This window comes from Athene noctua, chromosome 6 (genome assembly GCF_965140245.1).
Source record: "Athene noctua chromosome 6, bAthNoc1.hap1.1, whole genome shotgun sequence".
In the NCBI taxonomy this organism is placed as follows: domain Eukaryota; kingdom Metazoa; phylum Chordata; class Aves; order Strigiformes; family Strigidae; genus Athene; species Athene noctua.
Window position 1 is genome coordinate 778886 of NC_134042.1, and position 16492 is coordinate 795377.

The 16492-nt window shown below is 51.1% G+C and overlaps 1 protein-coding gene across 1 annotated transcript in view; it reads left to right on the forward strand.

Annotated features, from left to right (window-relative positions):
• LOC141961798 (hydrocephalus-inducing protein homolog) overlaps positions 1-16492 on the forward strand; it is a 120274-nt gene that overhangs the window by 38954 nt on the left and 64828 nt on the right. Inside the window, 7 exon segments of the mRNA XM_074909134.1 lie at positions 427-526; positions 4967-5085; positions 7046-7269; positions 11494-11561; positions 13511-13746; positions 14555-14655; positions 15908-16043. Of these exon segments, the coding sequence (XP_074765235.1) occupies positions 427-526; positions 4967-5085; positions 7046-7269; positions 11494-11561; positions 13511-13746; positions 14555-14655; positions 15908-16043 (984 nt within the window).

Genomic DNA, 16492 nt, shown 5'->3' on the forward strand with positions numbered 1-16492 from the left:
AGCACCTTTGTAACTAAGAATGGGAAATTCTCTTTGATTTGTTAAATCTCTCCTGACCTGAGTAAAAGTCGTCATGTAGCCATAGTGCTACAGAGATACATGGGAAGGTTTGGAGGCGAGAGGGACCTTTTTCTTAAACTGGCTGGCATCTCTGGAGAAATCCTACTGGATTCACTGGAACGTGAGCCAGTTTGGTGGCTTCATTATAGCCCTAATTTAACAAAATGCCTCTACCAGATGCCAGTAAAGGTAAGAGACTTAGAAAGTTCTTTTGAAGCTGCTTCCAAACCCCCCTAAATTTTGTTGGTAAGTGTTGCTTGTTCCCTGCTCTTCACTGATGCTCTACATAAAGGCTACAGGGCTGTGGTTGAAAACAAGAAATGTGACATTTGAAGCTAAGTGGTTTGCTGTCTTCTTCTGTTTCAGGAGGGAGATATCTGGCCAAATTCTTCAGCTGAAGTTAACGTGATCTTTAGACCCCGAGAAGCCAGAGTCTATCAACAAACGGTCTACTGCGACATCTCAGGTACGGCTCCTTTCTCCTGCTTCTGTTCCCCACCGTGGAGGCGCAAGTAGTCTTGCAGCCCCCTCGGTTCTCGTCTAGTTGGTAGGAAGGGTCAGTGGTCAGCAGGGTGCTGGCACGTGCCCACTGCCCCTGCGGTTTCCAGGTGGTCTCCTGTCCAAGGCCAGCCCTCAGGATGTGTGGCTACAAGCCTGGATCACTGATCCCAGAACAACCAAGGCAGTGAAGGGATAAGTTCTCATGCCGTGGGTTTGCCAGCATTTGCTCTGCTGCCAGGTGCCTGTAGAGGCCAAAGAGCTCCAGAGCTAAACAGCTTCAGTGGGCGAGCACCACGTCCCTGTAGACCATTTGCCTCCAGGAGGAGTCTTTATTACACGGATGCATCATCAGACTCCTGAGGCAGTAGGAGCTGAGTTACAAATGTGCTTCCAGAGCCTGGATCCCCTCTCACTACCCCGACACTGCCAGACCTTGGGTGGCTGAGCCCTGCTGAGCACGGGCTGTCTGCAGAAGGACACCTCTGGCCAGCACGTGAGAATTGTCACCTTGTGGCTCTGAGTCTGTGGTGCCTCCGGGTACGCTGTGCAGGGCTTGCTGTGCTCAGCGGGGTGAGCGCCCTCCCTGGAAATCAGAGTCCGAGCAGTCTGCTAGGCAAGCTTTATGCTCATCCTGTCTGACAGAAGTGCCATCGCGTCTTTTGCTGGGAGCAGTTATCTCTGGCCCACGTGAGCTGCACCTTCTGTGCCCTGGGAGAGGTGATGGCCTTGCTGTGCTAGCACGGGGCAGGGAGTGCCTGCAGCAGGCTGCGGGGTTCGGGTCACCTCATCCTTCCTCTCTGTCTCTGCGTGGTGCTGCTTAAGGTGTTTTTCAAGACTGGGAGAGCGCTGTCAGGCTTCCATCCAGGGAACGTGATGGTTTTTCCCCGTCTGAGAGGAAGAGGTGTGAGGCCCGTGGTCCTCCAGCAGCCAGGTGCCTGTTCTGGAGTGTGCTGAAGTCACTAACCCAGCTGCTTTGTCGCTTTACTTACTGCCCTAAGCTGGGGGATACAAATGTCACAAAACAGCTTTTTATTTATACTGTAATTGTGCAGGGTTTACTTGGCAAATGCCCCCTACAGTCATTACCCAGGGCTTGTGTTCACAAAGTGTCTTCCTGCCTCCCAGCTGCAGCTGCTAGAGCTGTGGAAGGAAAGGATCGATTTAAAAAGTTGCGCCTGAGGGATTCCTCGCTCAGTGCTGTGCTTCTGGCTCTGGGATTTTTTGCTCTTGTGATGGGGGTGTCCATCATTTTGCTGCAGGCATCTCCAGGGGTTGTGCCAGGAGAGCGTTTTTGTTGCAGAGAAATAGGAAGACTACTTACATGCAACCCTTGAGCTGGTCTGAGAGTTACAGGAAACAGAGATGAGCAAATGATCTGTTTAGAAAGAGAAGCCTGCTCTTGAAAAGGTCCTGATGGACCCTTGGGAGAACTGAACTCCCCCACTGGCTCCTTGGAAGAGAACCTCAAGGAGGTCATTGAAATGATGCACCTAGCCCCCTCCCTTACAAACCAGAGCTGACCCCCTGTATTATCAGGGTGGAAACTGTCCCAGAGTCAAGGTCCCTGAGTGCAAGAAGAGTTTAAAGAAGAGAACAGTGATCTTTAACTAGAGAGTCAGTTACCTTTGCTTCTTGATTCCTCTAAGAAGCGTGACTGCCTTCCTCATGCACTGGCATGCCAGTCACAACGCCTTTGGAGGATGGTTTGCAGAGGGTGTGTGTCCCTTGCTGGGAACGCTTGGGAGCTTTTCCCAGTGCAGCCCCATGAGTTGTGCAGCTGGATCTCATGCCCCTCTGGAAAGGGGCTTTGCTGGCCTCCACTTTTTTGCAGGTGCCTCCTTGAATTGCCAAGCAGATGCTTCTGCATGCAGTGATTTACAGAACTAATCAGCACTGTGCAACTTGCCAAGCTGGCAGTTAAGAAGTGGTTTGAAATTTGCCCTCGTCAAATATTGAATCTCAAAATGAACTTCCTTAGTTATTCATGCAAATAAAGCTGTGGCTCTTGAGTGCTGGAAGGAAGCACATGGTGGGGGCTCTGACACCTAAAATTCAGTTTTAGGTTTGTCCGCACACAGAACTGAGCTGGGTTACACCTTGCAAGACCCTTTCTTAAGGGAGCAGCAGAATCCCACGTGATGATCAGTCCCTTAGCTTGTGACAGAACTGTCCTGCATCATGTAACACTATTGATGTGGTCAGATGAGAATCATGTTCAAAACCAGTCACAAGGGACGGGGACAGTCTGTGAGCAAGCAACTGAGTGTCAGAAAGCAGCAGAAGTTAAGGCCTTTGGCAGCAGAGCCCCGCGCTGTTGGGCCACCTAGACCCCTATTTATTTGGAAGCGAGGCAGCAGCGCCACCCTGTGCACCCTGTGACCCGCCGCTGCGTTATTCCTGCTGAGATCCCAGTGCTCGCTCCACAGCACCAGGGGTGGGTTTGGGACTGAGGACAAGGCTGTAGCCCCTCCATGCCCTTGGCCTGTGTGCTCGGGGACGTGTTCCGGTGGGAGCGTCCCAGGGCCACAGCCCAGCTGTAGCCAGGCCTTGGGCAAAGGCTGGATGCTCCTGGAAGCCCCAGCGAGCAGGAGGACATACTCTCTCTTTTTCCCTCTCAGCTCTCCTGAATGCTGCCTGCAGTTGAGTCTGCTCCTCCTCCTTTGGGAAAAGCCCTCTCTGCGGTTCACCTGGAAGGAGGAAGAGCAACATTTCTGGGATTTCCTAAAGTTTTAAGTTCAGCGTAGGGGTAGAAGAAAGGATGGTTTCCAGAGACCACCTGGAGAGGGTGAGGGCCTGCTGCAGAAGGGGAAGAACCGCCACTGATTTTTTGATTGCAGTGGCCAGGGAATGTGTGTCTCAGCATGATCATGGACAAAAGCTTGTCACTTGGAAATCTTTGCCATTACCTAAGAGCTTTGATTATTTAGACCTAGAGTTTTTAATGAAAATTAAGCCACATGTGATGCAAGGTGGAGTGATCTTCTGACAGGTAGCACCCAGTACTGCCTCTCTTATGGTGTCTGGGAAATAGAAATACACAGCCTTCCAATTAATGCCTGAGCTGTGCAACCTGTCATCTCTGCTGTCAGCTGGGCTTTGTCTGGAACCACTTGAAAAATGTTGAATTCGACAAAAGCTCCCACGCTCTTCCTTTCTGGCTTGGACATTATCAAAGGTCCTCATTCCATGGTTGCAAGATCAGAAAGTCAGCAATCACTGAAAGGGCTGTTCCCAGGGAGTGTTTTTTCAAGTTGTGATCGAGTCACTGTGTTGTCCCACCTGGGCTGCTCTTTGCAATAGGAAGTAGTTTTGGACATTCTGGAACAACTATGCAGCAGATTAAAAAAAAAAAAAAAAAAAAATCAACCTTCAATCCCTAATTTTTAATGAATGGTGAGCATTACACAAAAGGAGAGAGGAATATTTCTGCACAAAAGCTACACTGAAGGTTAGATACAACTTCTGGGCCTTTCTTTTCCCCTTGTGCTACTTGCTTTCTGTGCAGAGTAGGATGGGATGGCAGGGAGACCCAAGCCCAAATTGGAGCCAGGGTTCAGGCACTTGAGGCTGCTGCAGTGGTTCAGAACAGCCTTCGGACTGCAGGATCCCACCCTGTCATCTTAGCATCTTCTTATGGAAGAAAATGATCATCTTAGAGTTTAGCTATAAGCCTTGCCGTCTCGGTTCCCTTTGCAGCAAGGGCTGTGTGTATTAGCAGTATGTTCATGGCTTCTCTGACCTCAGCAGTGAGGTTTTCCATACCTGTTCAGCATGCCTCAGGTAAGGTGTCTTTACAAAGCTGAGCTCTCGGTATCATGGTGGGCACAGGCAAGTGCCTCTGGAGAGGCATCTCTCTCTGGAGATCACAAAGCCCTGTCGTATTTAGGTGCCGCTGCAGGAGGTGAGCCCTGGAGCCCCGGGCACGGAGCTGTGTGTCAGTGCTGAGATGCTCTGCCTGCTCTAGGCAGCTCTCAGACATGCACAGCGCCGTTAGCAGGGAGCTTCGCCTTGCCTGGGCTCGTACTTGTCGGCTCCTGTGCTCTTGTCTCCGATTGCATCAGTACAGATGGCATATTTAGATCTTCAGTTCTGTTTCATGAGCTTTGTGCCTTCACTGAATGGATTTCAGAGCTCATCTAAGAACACGGGAAGAAATTCAGATTGTGTTTTAAACTCAGCATCGCTAACTGATGGCTAAATGAGAAACCAGCCCGTGGCGTTGGTTAGAAATCAGAAGCCAGCCCCAAGGCATATCTCCTGAGGGCAGGGAAGAGTCCTGTGTCTCCTCCTGGAGCACCTAGAGCTGTTCCCATCCAGGCCAGAGTCAGGGAGGAGCACTGAGGCAGCCTGGACAGTCCGGGATAACAGAGGCAATTACTGTACTGAAGTGGAAATCTCTCCGCAGGCCGCGAGACCAGGCTGCCCCTGCGCATCAAAGGGGAAGGCGCAGGGCCTCGGCTCCGCTTCAGCTGTGAGCAGCTGGACATTGGGAAGGTGTTTGTTGGATTAAACCACAGCTATGAGGTGAGTAGTCGGGATTCTGAGGGGCTGGGGGGGATCGTGATGGCTCCCGGGGCAGCAGTGAGCCTCGTGGGTCTGTGGGATTTCTGGCAACTCGGGTCATTGTCAGCAGGGACTGTTTGACATACTAGTCAAGTCTGGGGGCTTTCCCAGAATCTGGATACTTCTGATGGGATCTGAAAGGTGCCTATGTTGTTTGTGAAGTCTTAATCCGTGCTTTTTGGCAACCTTCCTTGGGGATCAGCTGGGAGGCTTCATGTGAAAAAATACCCCCTTGACAGATGAAAGCAACACTGGGACAAAAAGATAAATATTCAGAGGCTTTTGTTTCAGCCCTGGATGCAATGCACCTTTGTACTCGGGCTGTTAAAAAGCAGCTGGAACAAATGAACTGAGTTTGAGCTCCAGGCCATTGCAGCCAGCTTTCGGGTCAGTGCGTGCTGCCGGTCCTGGGAGCTGGAGGAAATCTGTCCAGCCTCTGGCTCAGAGCTGGGTCTGGCCGCGGAACTGGGAGTGCTTCCCCTTGCTGACCAGTCTCTTGCCACTCTTCAGATTTGCTGCATCTCTATGAAGAGCAAAGCATTTCTGGAGATGAGGCAAAGGAACTTTCTACGTATTTGCCTCCCACTGCCAATGGTGTCTTCTGCAAAAAAATGAGATAGGGCAATGGAAAGAGGTAGGAAATGAGGCAATACTTTCAAAAGCTTGACTGGGCAGGGAAGGATGCATTAAGGTGTTTTCTTACCAAAATATTGTGCTCTCTATGCATTTTTAATGGTGATACTTTATTGATTATCTTTTTATTATTTTCATTACTTGAGAAAATGTGACTAAGTAGATGATACTGCTAGTGCTGTGCTGACTGAAGGTAAACCTCAGCTCAGCACAGGATCCCTGAGTGCAATTTGTAACTGAGGTGTAAAAGACATGAGAGGAGAGAGTAGTTTCCAGGTTAGCCTTGCAGAGCTTGAATACGTGAATATCTTTAACAGCAGCTGCAAAATTAAAAAATGCTTCTGTCTCAATTTTTCTACCAGGTTTTACAAGGACAAAACTTAGGGAAAAGAAATCCAAAGCAGATAGTTAATTCCATGGAAATGGCAGGATTTGACCCTGCAGCAATCAGAAACTTTACTGCTTTGCTTTGGGTGGGTGTGTTGGTGACTGGCAGCAGCTGTGGGCATTGCTCGCCCAACGTGAGAAGAGCTGAATCTCAACAAGTGCTGCGGGATTATGTCACTTGTTTGAGGCAGTAGGTCTCTCGAGTGTTCAACAAAATACGGCTTAGTTTTAAATTTGTAGTTTATTCTGATAATAGTAAAGCTTAGGTGGTGGCTGTGAATGTTTAGGAAAGAGAAATTCTTTGGAGTAGACGGAGCTGCTGTGCACCGCACGCTCATCCTTTCCTGACACGTCTGTTTGAGCAAAGGCTAAGAAAGTCTCCCATTAAAGACAAAATAAGAATCCTAAATGACATACCGTAGGAGAGCTGGGGAGTGCTTCTGAAGTTGGTGATAGTGCTGCCCTGAGGTGTCTTCTCCATGCAGTAAACTTGTTGGCTGCAATGTGTTGTGCCCTCGGCAGGATCGAACTCGTCGGGAGCAGAATCAGCTGTGTGATGATTCACTAGTAAAGCTGCAAGTGCCCTTCGTTGCTCTTAGGGACAGGTCTGAATCGGCTTGGTGATGCTGAGCGGCTCCTCTGCGCTGCAAGTCGAAGTGGGCTGCTCTGTGTCAGTGGAATAAATCTCGAGTGACTGTGTCTATGAAGCTGTCACTGCTTTGCATGAAAAACCCGAAGGCAGAGCTTGTCCTGTTGCATTTTGTTTGGCTTCTGCCAAGCAGCAGGACACAGCATCTTCTGCATTTTACAGATGTTAATTGGTTAATCAGAAAACAAATCAGCCTTCTGTAAGAAAGGAAGATTCCTTATGTATTTCCCTTATGCTTTCTTGCTGCTGCAGGTGGTCCTGTTTAACAAAGGAGCCATCGACGCTGCCTTCAACTTGGTCCCTCCAGCTACAGCTCTGGGCTCCTGCTTCACCTTCCTCCCCCAGGAGGGCATCATTTCTCCAGACGGGCTCCAGGTCATCCGGATCTCCTTCAGTTCCACCGTCCTGGGGAAGTTCACAGAAGAATTCAGCTTCAGTGTGACTGGATCCCCTGAGCCTGTGACCTTGACGATCAGGTGAGGAGGGTTATAGGAGCTTGGTGTATGCATCTGTAGCTGTTGGGTAATCATCTCCCACCTACCTCATTTTAGGATGAAACAGAGAAAAAAAGGTGTTGTCTAAGGTCTTAGTCTTGGCTTGGATCCTAGCATCCTCACGCTAAGAGTCAAGGCTTTTTAACCTTGACTCCAGTCTGAACATTGCAGTTGCAGCAGCAAATGAAGCGTAATTATCTGCGAGAGGAAATCGTAGAATTGTAGAATAGTTTGTGTTGGAAGGGACCTTTAAAGATCATTTAGTCCAACGCCTCTGCAATGCGCAGGGACATCATCATCTCGATCAGGTTGTTCAGAGCCCCGTCCAGGCTGACCTTGGATGTTTCCAGGGATGGGGCATCTACCACTGCTCTGGGCACCCTGTGCCAGTGTCTCACCACCCTCACTGTAAAAATTTTTTCCTTTATATCTAGTCTGAATCTTCCCTCTTTAAGTTTGAAACCATTACCCCTTGTCCTATCGTGACAGGCCCTACTAAAAACCCAGTCAAAATCTTTCTTACCAGCCCCCCTGAAGTACTGGAAGGCCACAGTAAGGTCTCCCCGGAGCCTTCTCCAGGCTGAACAACCCCAACTCTCTGGGCCTGTCCTCGCAGGAAAGGCGTGCCATCCCTCTGATCACTCTGGTGGCTTCCTCTGGCCCCGCTCCAACAGGTCCATGTCTTCCGTGTGCTGAGGAGCCCAGAGCTGGACAGCCCTGCAGGGGGGTCTCACCAGAGTGGAGCAGAGGGGCAGGATCAGCTCCCTCGAGCTGCTGCCACCTGTGACCATGCCTCCTGTGCCCGTTTATCTTTCAAAGTCTTGGGTTCCTCTGGGAAGCAGCTTTGCCTTCATGGTTTGGGCGAGTGGCTCTGTGACTTTGCAGGACGCTGTTTGCACAGAATTTGGCAGCAGCAGGTTCCAACACGTGTCTGTGTGAGAGCCCCGGGGCTTTAAGTGACTACCTGTGCTGGAAAACAATTTGCCTGGAGGCTGTACAGGAAAGGTGTGGAGATGCCTGCTGCCCAGTCCGGGTACCCAGGAGCTGGAGTGACTCCTTCCTACACGTAGCTCATTCCCCCTTGGGCAACATCAGACAGCGGGATGGCATCAGCTTTGGGCAGTAGCTGGTCTGGGCTACCCCCCTGAACACACAGCAAGGCCAGCAGGGCTTTGGGGATGGGCCAGCCTGGGTGGCTGCAGCCAGAGGCAGTGTTTTTAAAATCCTCTGTTAATAATCCATCCCAAATGGGCAGCAGCAGCCTCAGCATCACCTCTCATGCTCATGGGTTGGGACAGGCTGTCCTCTTGTGCAGCCAGCGCTGTGGTGGTGCCTCCTCTCTGCAGCCAGAGCAGTGCTGACGGGGCAGACGGGGAGCTCTGCGGCTGGTGCCAGGGCAAGAGATAATCCTCACCAAGCAAAAGGGAGAAGGGGGTAAAAATCTGATGATAGGAGAGGCAAAGCTCACTTGTCAGGACCGCAGCAGCATGCAAACTTGTCCCAGCTGGTCTTTAACCGCGGGCTGGTGGGATGACGTGGTGTAGGCAGGAAAGCTGGTGCTGGGAGCCCTGGAGCTGTGGGGCTGGCTGTGCCTCCTCGGCAACCAGCCTCCTGGGCTGCTGCTGCTGGGAGGCTCTAGACGAAGGCAGTAAAGCAATGGGAGGACTCTGCGGTCGACTTTACCAATAAAATGAGGGAAATGGATAAAAAAGAACAGAAAGGTTATTACTTTGCAAGAGAAGAGTGGTGAATAGGTCTGTTGAGCTCAGTAGAGAAAGAATTACATTGGCTTTGTGTTTGGAGGGAAAGTGCTGCTTTTTTTTGGAAATCAAAAGGGAACATTTCACAATCAAATAATTTATTCTCCTCTGTTCCTCCCCCAAACTGGTCACAGGGTGTTATTGCATGAGCAGCTTTCTCCTTGAGCAAGGGCAGGTTTTGCTGGTAAGGATGCATTTATCCCTTGGATACTGCTTGGACAGTGCCCGCTGCCTCTGCCTCACAGTGGCCTTGCTCCTGGGGAAGGAAGGAAGGAGCTGTCAGAGGGACGGTTGTGTTTTGGCTTCCCCACAGCCAAATGAAGTGGTCCTTTTTTGCCCAGTGATGCCCTGATTCTCAGTGCCCATCATGCCCTCCCCTTCTCTGTGGCCACTCTCTGCCGTGTTTGGCCAGCACTCCCCTGGGCTCAGTGTAGACCTTCTGTCTCAGTGAAAGAGGATTGCTGGTCCTTTTTTATTTATTTCTTCCCCATCCTTGTACTCCTCCTCCCTGGATGGTGGCTCCCATGCAGCCCATCTGATGGCAGCCCAGCACACCCGCCTGCTCCCATGCAGCTGTCTCTCAGCAGCAGTTCCCATTGCAGTCCTCTCCTCCCTGAGATGGCATCTGCCTCCTTGAGCAATGTCTTGCTTTTCAAGGATCCCTTTCCAGCCCTTCTGTCATTCTCCAGCCCCACAGCTCAAACTGTTTGTTTTCAAATGCCCTTGAGATGTCCACCCACCAGGTCCAGCTGAGCCTCCCTCTTCGGAAGGTTTTGTGCGCTGGATTTCATCCTCCATGGAGAAAAGCTTCTGGTTCTTTCGAACAGAGGAAAGCTGGCTGGTGGGACACTGGGATGCAAAGGAAGGAACGGGGATGAGAGTTAAAGCAGTTCCATTCCCACCTTGTGTTGTTATTCTTCCTGCTCTGCCAGGACCCTGATCTCCCTTCACACATGCATTACTTAATGCTACTGTAAAACACAGTTGTCAAAACCACTGCCTATTCCCCCCTTCTCTTGCAAGCTGTACTGTTACCAGCTCTGGGTTGGCTCCTTGCCTGAGCCTTCTGGGCGGTCATTCCAGTTTAACTTCCCAGAGCACAGATTCGGTGCACTCAGGAGAAGGGGCAGTCATTTCCCCACTTGCTTGGCAAGGCTCATCCTTGGCAGTTTCCTTATGTCATCCCCAGTCGTGGCTGGTTTGGAGGTATTTTTCCATCATCTCCTGGCAAATGCTGTGATGGAAAGCATATCTGCTCCCTTTGCTCCGTCTGGAGTAAGCTGTTAGAGCTTGGGAGGTCAAGTCTGGTTATGTGAGGTCCCTGGAGAGGGAACTTCACCATCAGCAGGGGTTTGGTACCAGGCTTATTCTTAGGAGCTGATTCAACTGCAAGAATCTAGAAGTAGCGTTGGATTGAAACTCCTGAAAGTCAGTTTTTGAGTGCTCTTTGACTATGCGGTCAGAAGGCGTCAAGACCATAGGTGATTACTCGTTACATGGAAACCAACCTTAGGAGGTGCTGGATGCTTGTTTCCTTGGTGTTTGGAAAGGGATGCTGGAAATGGGACAGCAGGGATGGACGCAGGTCCCTCCCGCGGGCTGCTGGGGTCTGTTCATGTGCAGAACCTGTGGATAATGACAGTGGCAGTCCTGTGAGTAAAATGAGAAGGCACTGTTCACTGTGGCCCTTGATTTTTAACTGAGGCAGAACTGGCATTGATTGTCATCAACCATGAAGTCAATTAATGTTTGTTGTGCAGCTTCGAGTACGGATTTCAGTGGATGTGAGTGAGTTTTGGAGTTTGGAGCCTGTCTGCTGAGTTGAGGGACGGGCGAGGTGGTGCCCTTGGGTGTGTCAGCTGGTGCACTGGTGACAAGCTGATACTTCTCCAAGATCGAACTGTCCTCTGCGTAGAACTGTTGCTGCTCTTCTCAGTGGATGTTTGGGGCTCCCCTGGATTCATGTGTCCTGCATGTGTAATGATTGTGTGCATCAGGTCTTCTGAGAAAGGTGTTCATATACTCCATGGAAACACCAGTTCCAGCTAAGAAATACCAAAGCAGGGAACCCGTGGCTGGGAAGGCTCGTTACAGTGAGTCCCCTTTTGTGTGGACACCTCTGTCCATCACATGCCGGGTGGGGAAACCGAGGCACAGAGCCATCGCTTGTTCCGGGACCTTCCTGGGGCCAGCGGCAGCCTGGGGGCACACCCTGCCGCGGTGCCCTGAGCCTCAGCAGCAGCTGTCGGGTGCTGACCACTTTGCTTTGGCTGCCTGCTGTCCACATGGGTGCTGTGCTGAGCTGTCACGGGGGTGACAGGTTGATTTGAAACCCACCGTGGTTCTGAGAGCAGCTTTTACCCACCCGAGCAGTACGGAAAGCTGAGCGCTTTGCCATTCTCTCTAACCGAGCCAACATCTCCTCTGCCTGTCTTTGTCCTTGCAGGGGCTGCGTCATTGGACCGACTTTTCATTTCGACGTCCCTGCCCTCCACTTCGGTGATGTCTCCTTCGGTGAGTGTGCCCTGGGCTTGGTCCACGGGTTGAGAGCTCTGGGAATTACCAAAATGGAGCATTTTAACATAAGACCATCTGTCACTTGTGCTCCTCCATAGCAGCCTTCAGGGTGTTAAAGCCAGGGCTGCTGGTTGCTGAGGCAGTCCTGTGCCATCGTGAGATCAGTAGGACCAAAGGGATAGAAAGTCAGTATTTTTTGGTGTCCTTGTAGTCTGTTCAGCCCCAACCTCTCAATCCTTGACAGCAGAATGACTGTGAAAGTCCTTGTCCCAGAGGGCCCAGGGGACGGGACTGCAGCAGAAGGGAGTTTAAGGCACGTACTGGCCTGTAGCTGCTCTGGGTCAATGTTCCTGTGGCAAGGCAGGGATACCATTTACCCCCCTGACCTTTAGTGCCAGATGTTAATTAACGCTGTGAGGGCCCCTCGTTGTCACCCACCAGGTAACATGCCCAAGCAGTAGCTCTGAATCAGGCACTGATGTCCTCGGACCACGGGCTCCTCCTTCCCCACCACAGGCCCAGCTCTGCTGACAGAGCCTGGGGCTGAGCATCCAGAGCGTCCCCGTTGAAATGCAGCTTCTGGTTCTCCATCTCAGTCTCACAAAAGGCTTTTGACTGAGATGATCGACAGTTTAAATGTGAAATCCATTGTGGATTGATTGAAGGGCCATTATCATTCTGTGCCCAGGATGCCTCTGTGTTTTCATGCTGTTCATGGACTTTTTAAGAAGACTCATTGCCTTTCCTGAGCTGCTTCTCCCCTCCCTCCATCACCACTCTGCTACTTCTTTATTTCCTTTTGAATAAAACAAGAAGAAACACACCAGACAGAAATGTGGAGATGTAACAGGAGATTCATCCTCCCTAATGTAATTTCATTAATAAGGGCTTTTCAGCTGAAGGCAGCTATTGTGTTGTGCTGCTGACTATTGACCTGCATCTGGTGACTTTGGTCTCGTTTGGGATTGTGAAGTCTGTGTTTGTCCTTTTTGTGCCCCTCCTGCCTCCCTGCTGGAGTAACTGCTGGAGGTGGGCAGTGGTCACTGTTGTTGGACATGGAGAACCCCCCCGCTGTGGCTGCAGTTGGTTTTCCTCCCCGTCTGTATTCAAACGACGCTTGGTGAGCAGGCCACGGGAGATGTCTCCTTCTCGCAGAGCTGGCCAGCTGAGCCAGATGTCCAGGCCAGAGCAGGCTGTGGGCTGATGTCCTGTCTCTGCAGAACACCCCCCCAGGTGTGGCTGTGTCACTGCTTTTCCATGAGGGAAGGCGAGTATCACAGCTCAAGTGATGCCGACCTGTGCGGGGCAGTGTGCAGTGTGGAAGCCGTGTCCTGTTTGTTAGGTGGGGTGGAACATGGCTCCTGCTGATTTCTGAGCAAGCATCAGGTTTGCCTCCAGTGCAGGGCCATGAGTTGTCACGTGCTCAGTCTGGTAGCCCCAGGCAGGAGATGCCTTAAGGGTCCTGCCTTGAGAAACTGCATTAGAGTGCTTTGCGTCATGCTGTTGTTCCCAGTTTCATCCTTCCCTCCTTTTACTGCAGCTTCTCCTCGATGACAATACCCGCTTTTATATACTGAAAACTGTGGGAGTGTTCCCAGAGTCAACAGGGCATTGAATTTTGAGAATAAATGGTCTATCTGGATGGACACTTGTAAGTGAGAACTAATCGGTGCAGGTTTGGGGGCAGGCGAGAGAGCTCCTCACAGCTAGAGAGAGAGAAACTTCTGGGGTTCAGCATCGCCAAGAGTGGCCATTTCCAAGGAAGCAATCTCTGCGATCAGCGTAAAAGGGAGCTTAAGTGACAATTAATTCCTGGCGTAACTTCTCAGCTGTACTTCAGATTGAAAAGAGCTAAACTCCAAGCCCAGTTTTATCGTAACAGGCTATTCACACCAGGAATCACGGGACAGTTGGTGCATAAATTCATATTTGTGTTATTTTCCTAGGCTTTCCTCACACCTTGTCATGTCGCCTCACCAACACCTCCTTGGTGCCCCTCACCTTCAACCTTCGCATTCCTGGGGACGGCTTGGGAGAGCCCAGTGTCAGCAGTCTTGCTCAGATCACAGAAAACACTCGCCTACTCCAGAGAAAGGGAGCCCAGCGTCAACTCAGGCCAAGAGAATTCAGCATAAAGCCCCGCAGAGGGACCATCCGCCCCCTGGGATTCCTGGATATCCAGGTATGGGAAGAAGCGGGTGGAGCTGGAGCTTCACTGAGGGATGGGAGGGCTTTAGCACCGCTAGCTCTGAGCGTAACGCGGGGGGGATATCTGCACTGGTGTTGGGCTTTTGTTAGCTGGGTTACTCTGGGGCTTTTCTGGAGGACCACTGCTTTGTTCCCAGAATGGTCAGCTGAAGATCATGTCCCGTATGGTCAAGTGCAGAAGCCATTCATCTGTTTCTGAGAGCTGCTTGGAGCAGTTTCTTTGATTTAAAGTGGGCGAAGGAAGGGTGAGGACAGAAGGTGGCTGTTAAAAAGAGAGATGTCATTGTATAAAGCACTTTGCTTTTCTTCCCGGTCTTATTTGTCCCCTCCTGATGAGCAGAATGAGTTGTATTCACTGCCGTGATCTCCAGTGGGGACTGAAAAATCTCTGGCAGCCATGAACTGACAGCACCTGCTGGGCTGCATTTTGCCCTCAGCTTCCCAGTGTAAAGCTGAATCTGTTGAATTCAACAGATTGCCTCTGCATTTATGCTGTTGTAGTTGAGATTAAAAATTAGTCCTTTTATTTTAATACAGTGGGGAGTAGAGCATTAATCTAATCGTGGTTACATGTGCCCTGGTAAGCGCAAGGTGTATTTAACAACGCAGATATGTCAGAAGACTTTTGTTACTCCCAGCAACTGTGCTCTGTCTGTGGACCAGCAGAAGAGTTAGGGCAAAATCCTCCCTTTCCTGCCCGTGGAACGAGAACCGGAGGACAGCACAGGTGGACGGTGGCTTTTGGGAGTGATGAAGTGTTCGATGCTCTTCTCTTCCACCAGGTCACCCTGTGCTCCAACACTCTGCAGAGCTACGAGCTGGCTCTGGTGGTGGACGTGTGCGGTGTTGGCAGGGCGGTGTCGGCGCTGCTCCTCACAGCCAGGTATCGGTGCTTTCCTTGCAGCTCGTCGTCTCTCCTCGTGCATCCAGCACCACGCTGCCTTGCACGTGGTTTGCTGGCTCCATCTCCCAGTGACAAGTGTTGCTTAATGAGGTAGTTCTGCCCAGCCAGATGTGAGATGGGCAGTGTTCTGAAAGCAGCACCTGTGCTCCACGGACAGGCGTGGCCCTGAGCCTTTTTCTAAAGGGAACAGTAATTCTATTCATTATTGGCCTGGGTTTTGGTGCTTGAGGTGTAACAAATTTCCAAAGGGCCATCTTTCCTCCTTCCTGCAAGTGGCGGACTTGTGCTGGGTTGCAGCCAAAATACAACATCCATTTGGGCCGCAGTGAGCAGCCTGCTGAGAGCTGGTGTCTGGGTCACTTAACGAAGGAGCATGGGAAGGGGAAAGGGGCTTATGGCAGGACTGGTGAGGGGAAGCTCAAAGCAAGACCTTATGAAGGGGAAAATAGTCCTTGATGTGGAAGGTGAGCTCAGGTTTCTCTGCTTCCCTCTGGTTCTTTTGAGCATTAATGTTCTCAGACTTAAGCCAAAAGTTGTTCTTGCTGCAGGCAGATTCAGCCCTGTTGTGCTGCGGTGGGTGTCGGTTTAATTCCAAGAGGGATGAGTTCACTGTGCTGTTCCCTCTCCCAGGCAGAGTCATCCAGTCAGTGCCTGGGCTGCAGTTTTGTAAAACAAGTGCAAATGGGGACAGAGAGTGCACGGAGCCGTGGGGTGCAGGAGCTGGGAGAGGGTGATCCCCCACTGCCTGAGGCAGGGGGTGGCTTGTGCCCTCCATCGCCGGGCAAAGGGCTGAGTTCTCAGGCAGGGCAACAGCGGTGTGGGAGAGGAGGCGGTCGTTCTCACTGAGACACTGGGGTCTTGTGCCCTTTGAGCCTTGGTGAGCACTCGGGGGGGAAGGCTGCCCCAGAGCTCACGCCTTGCCGGGACTGTTGGGAGGGTCCTTGCAAGCCTCCTGGGACAAAGAGCGGGCAGAGCTGATCAGGGAGCTCTGGCACAGGGCACCGTGCGCTGCCCGGGCACCTGGCAGCCTCTGCGAGGCCGAGTGCCGGGGTTTGCCCCAGCTTTACAGGGGGTGCTGGAGTCAGAAGCAGTTAAAGGCCATTTATCGCTGTAGGGGTATTAAGTGTCTATTTGACAAATGTGCTATGCTCTGTTTCATGCTACTTGGGGAGTAAACGAACTCCACATTCTCTCGTATCTCTAATTCCCTTTCGGTCCTCTCTTTGCCTAGATGCGTGGTTCCTGTGCTGCGAGTGCTCAACCCTGTCATGGTGTTCGGACGGTGCTCTCTAAAATACCCTTACCAGCAGATGCTGACCCTTGTGAATGACAGCGATCTCCCAGGCTGCTACAGGGTTCTTCCTCAGGTTTGGCATTGCATCCGCCTCCTGCCCTCAGACGTTACCAAGGGTTTATTAGGGGAAAAAAAGGGTTTTGGATAAGGCCTTGCTGGTTTATATTGAAACCTAAAGGTTGCTGAGAAAAGGAAGCTACCTGAATATAAACGTCAGGAAGCAGTTTAAACTTTTTAGGAAGCAGTTTATATTCTAGTCTTTGGGGTGCTTTCATGCAGGAGAACTTAGAGCGTTGTGAAAAGCTTCTGCAAGGAGGCTGCCAGCACAGGAGTGGGTGTTTGTGGGTGCAGCAGGTTTTGGACCCTCTGAGGATGCTAAGCCCATACAAGTCTTGTATCTTGCTTTGTACTTTTCTGCTTTCTCCTAGGGGTTTTTGAAAATGTGTGTGAATTGCCATTGTGGTAGATGTTGAGGAGTTCAAAGTTTCCCCCAAGGTCACTCCTGTGTGTTGCGTTTGACTC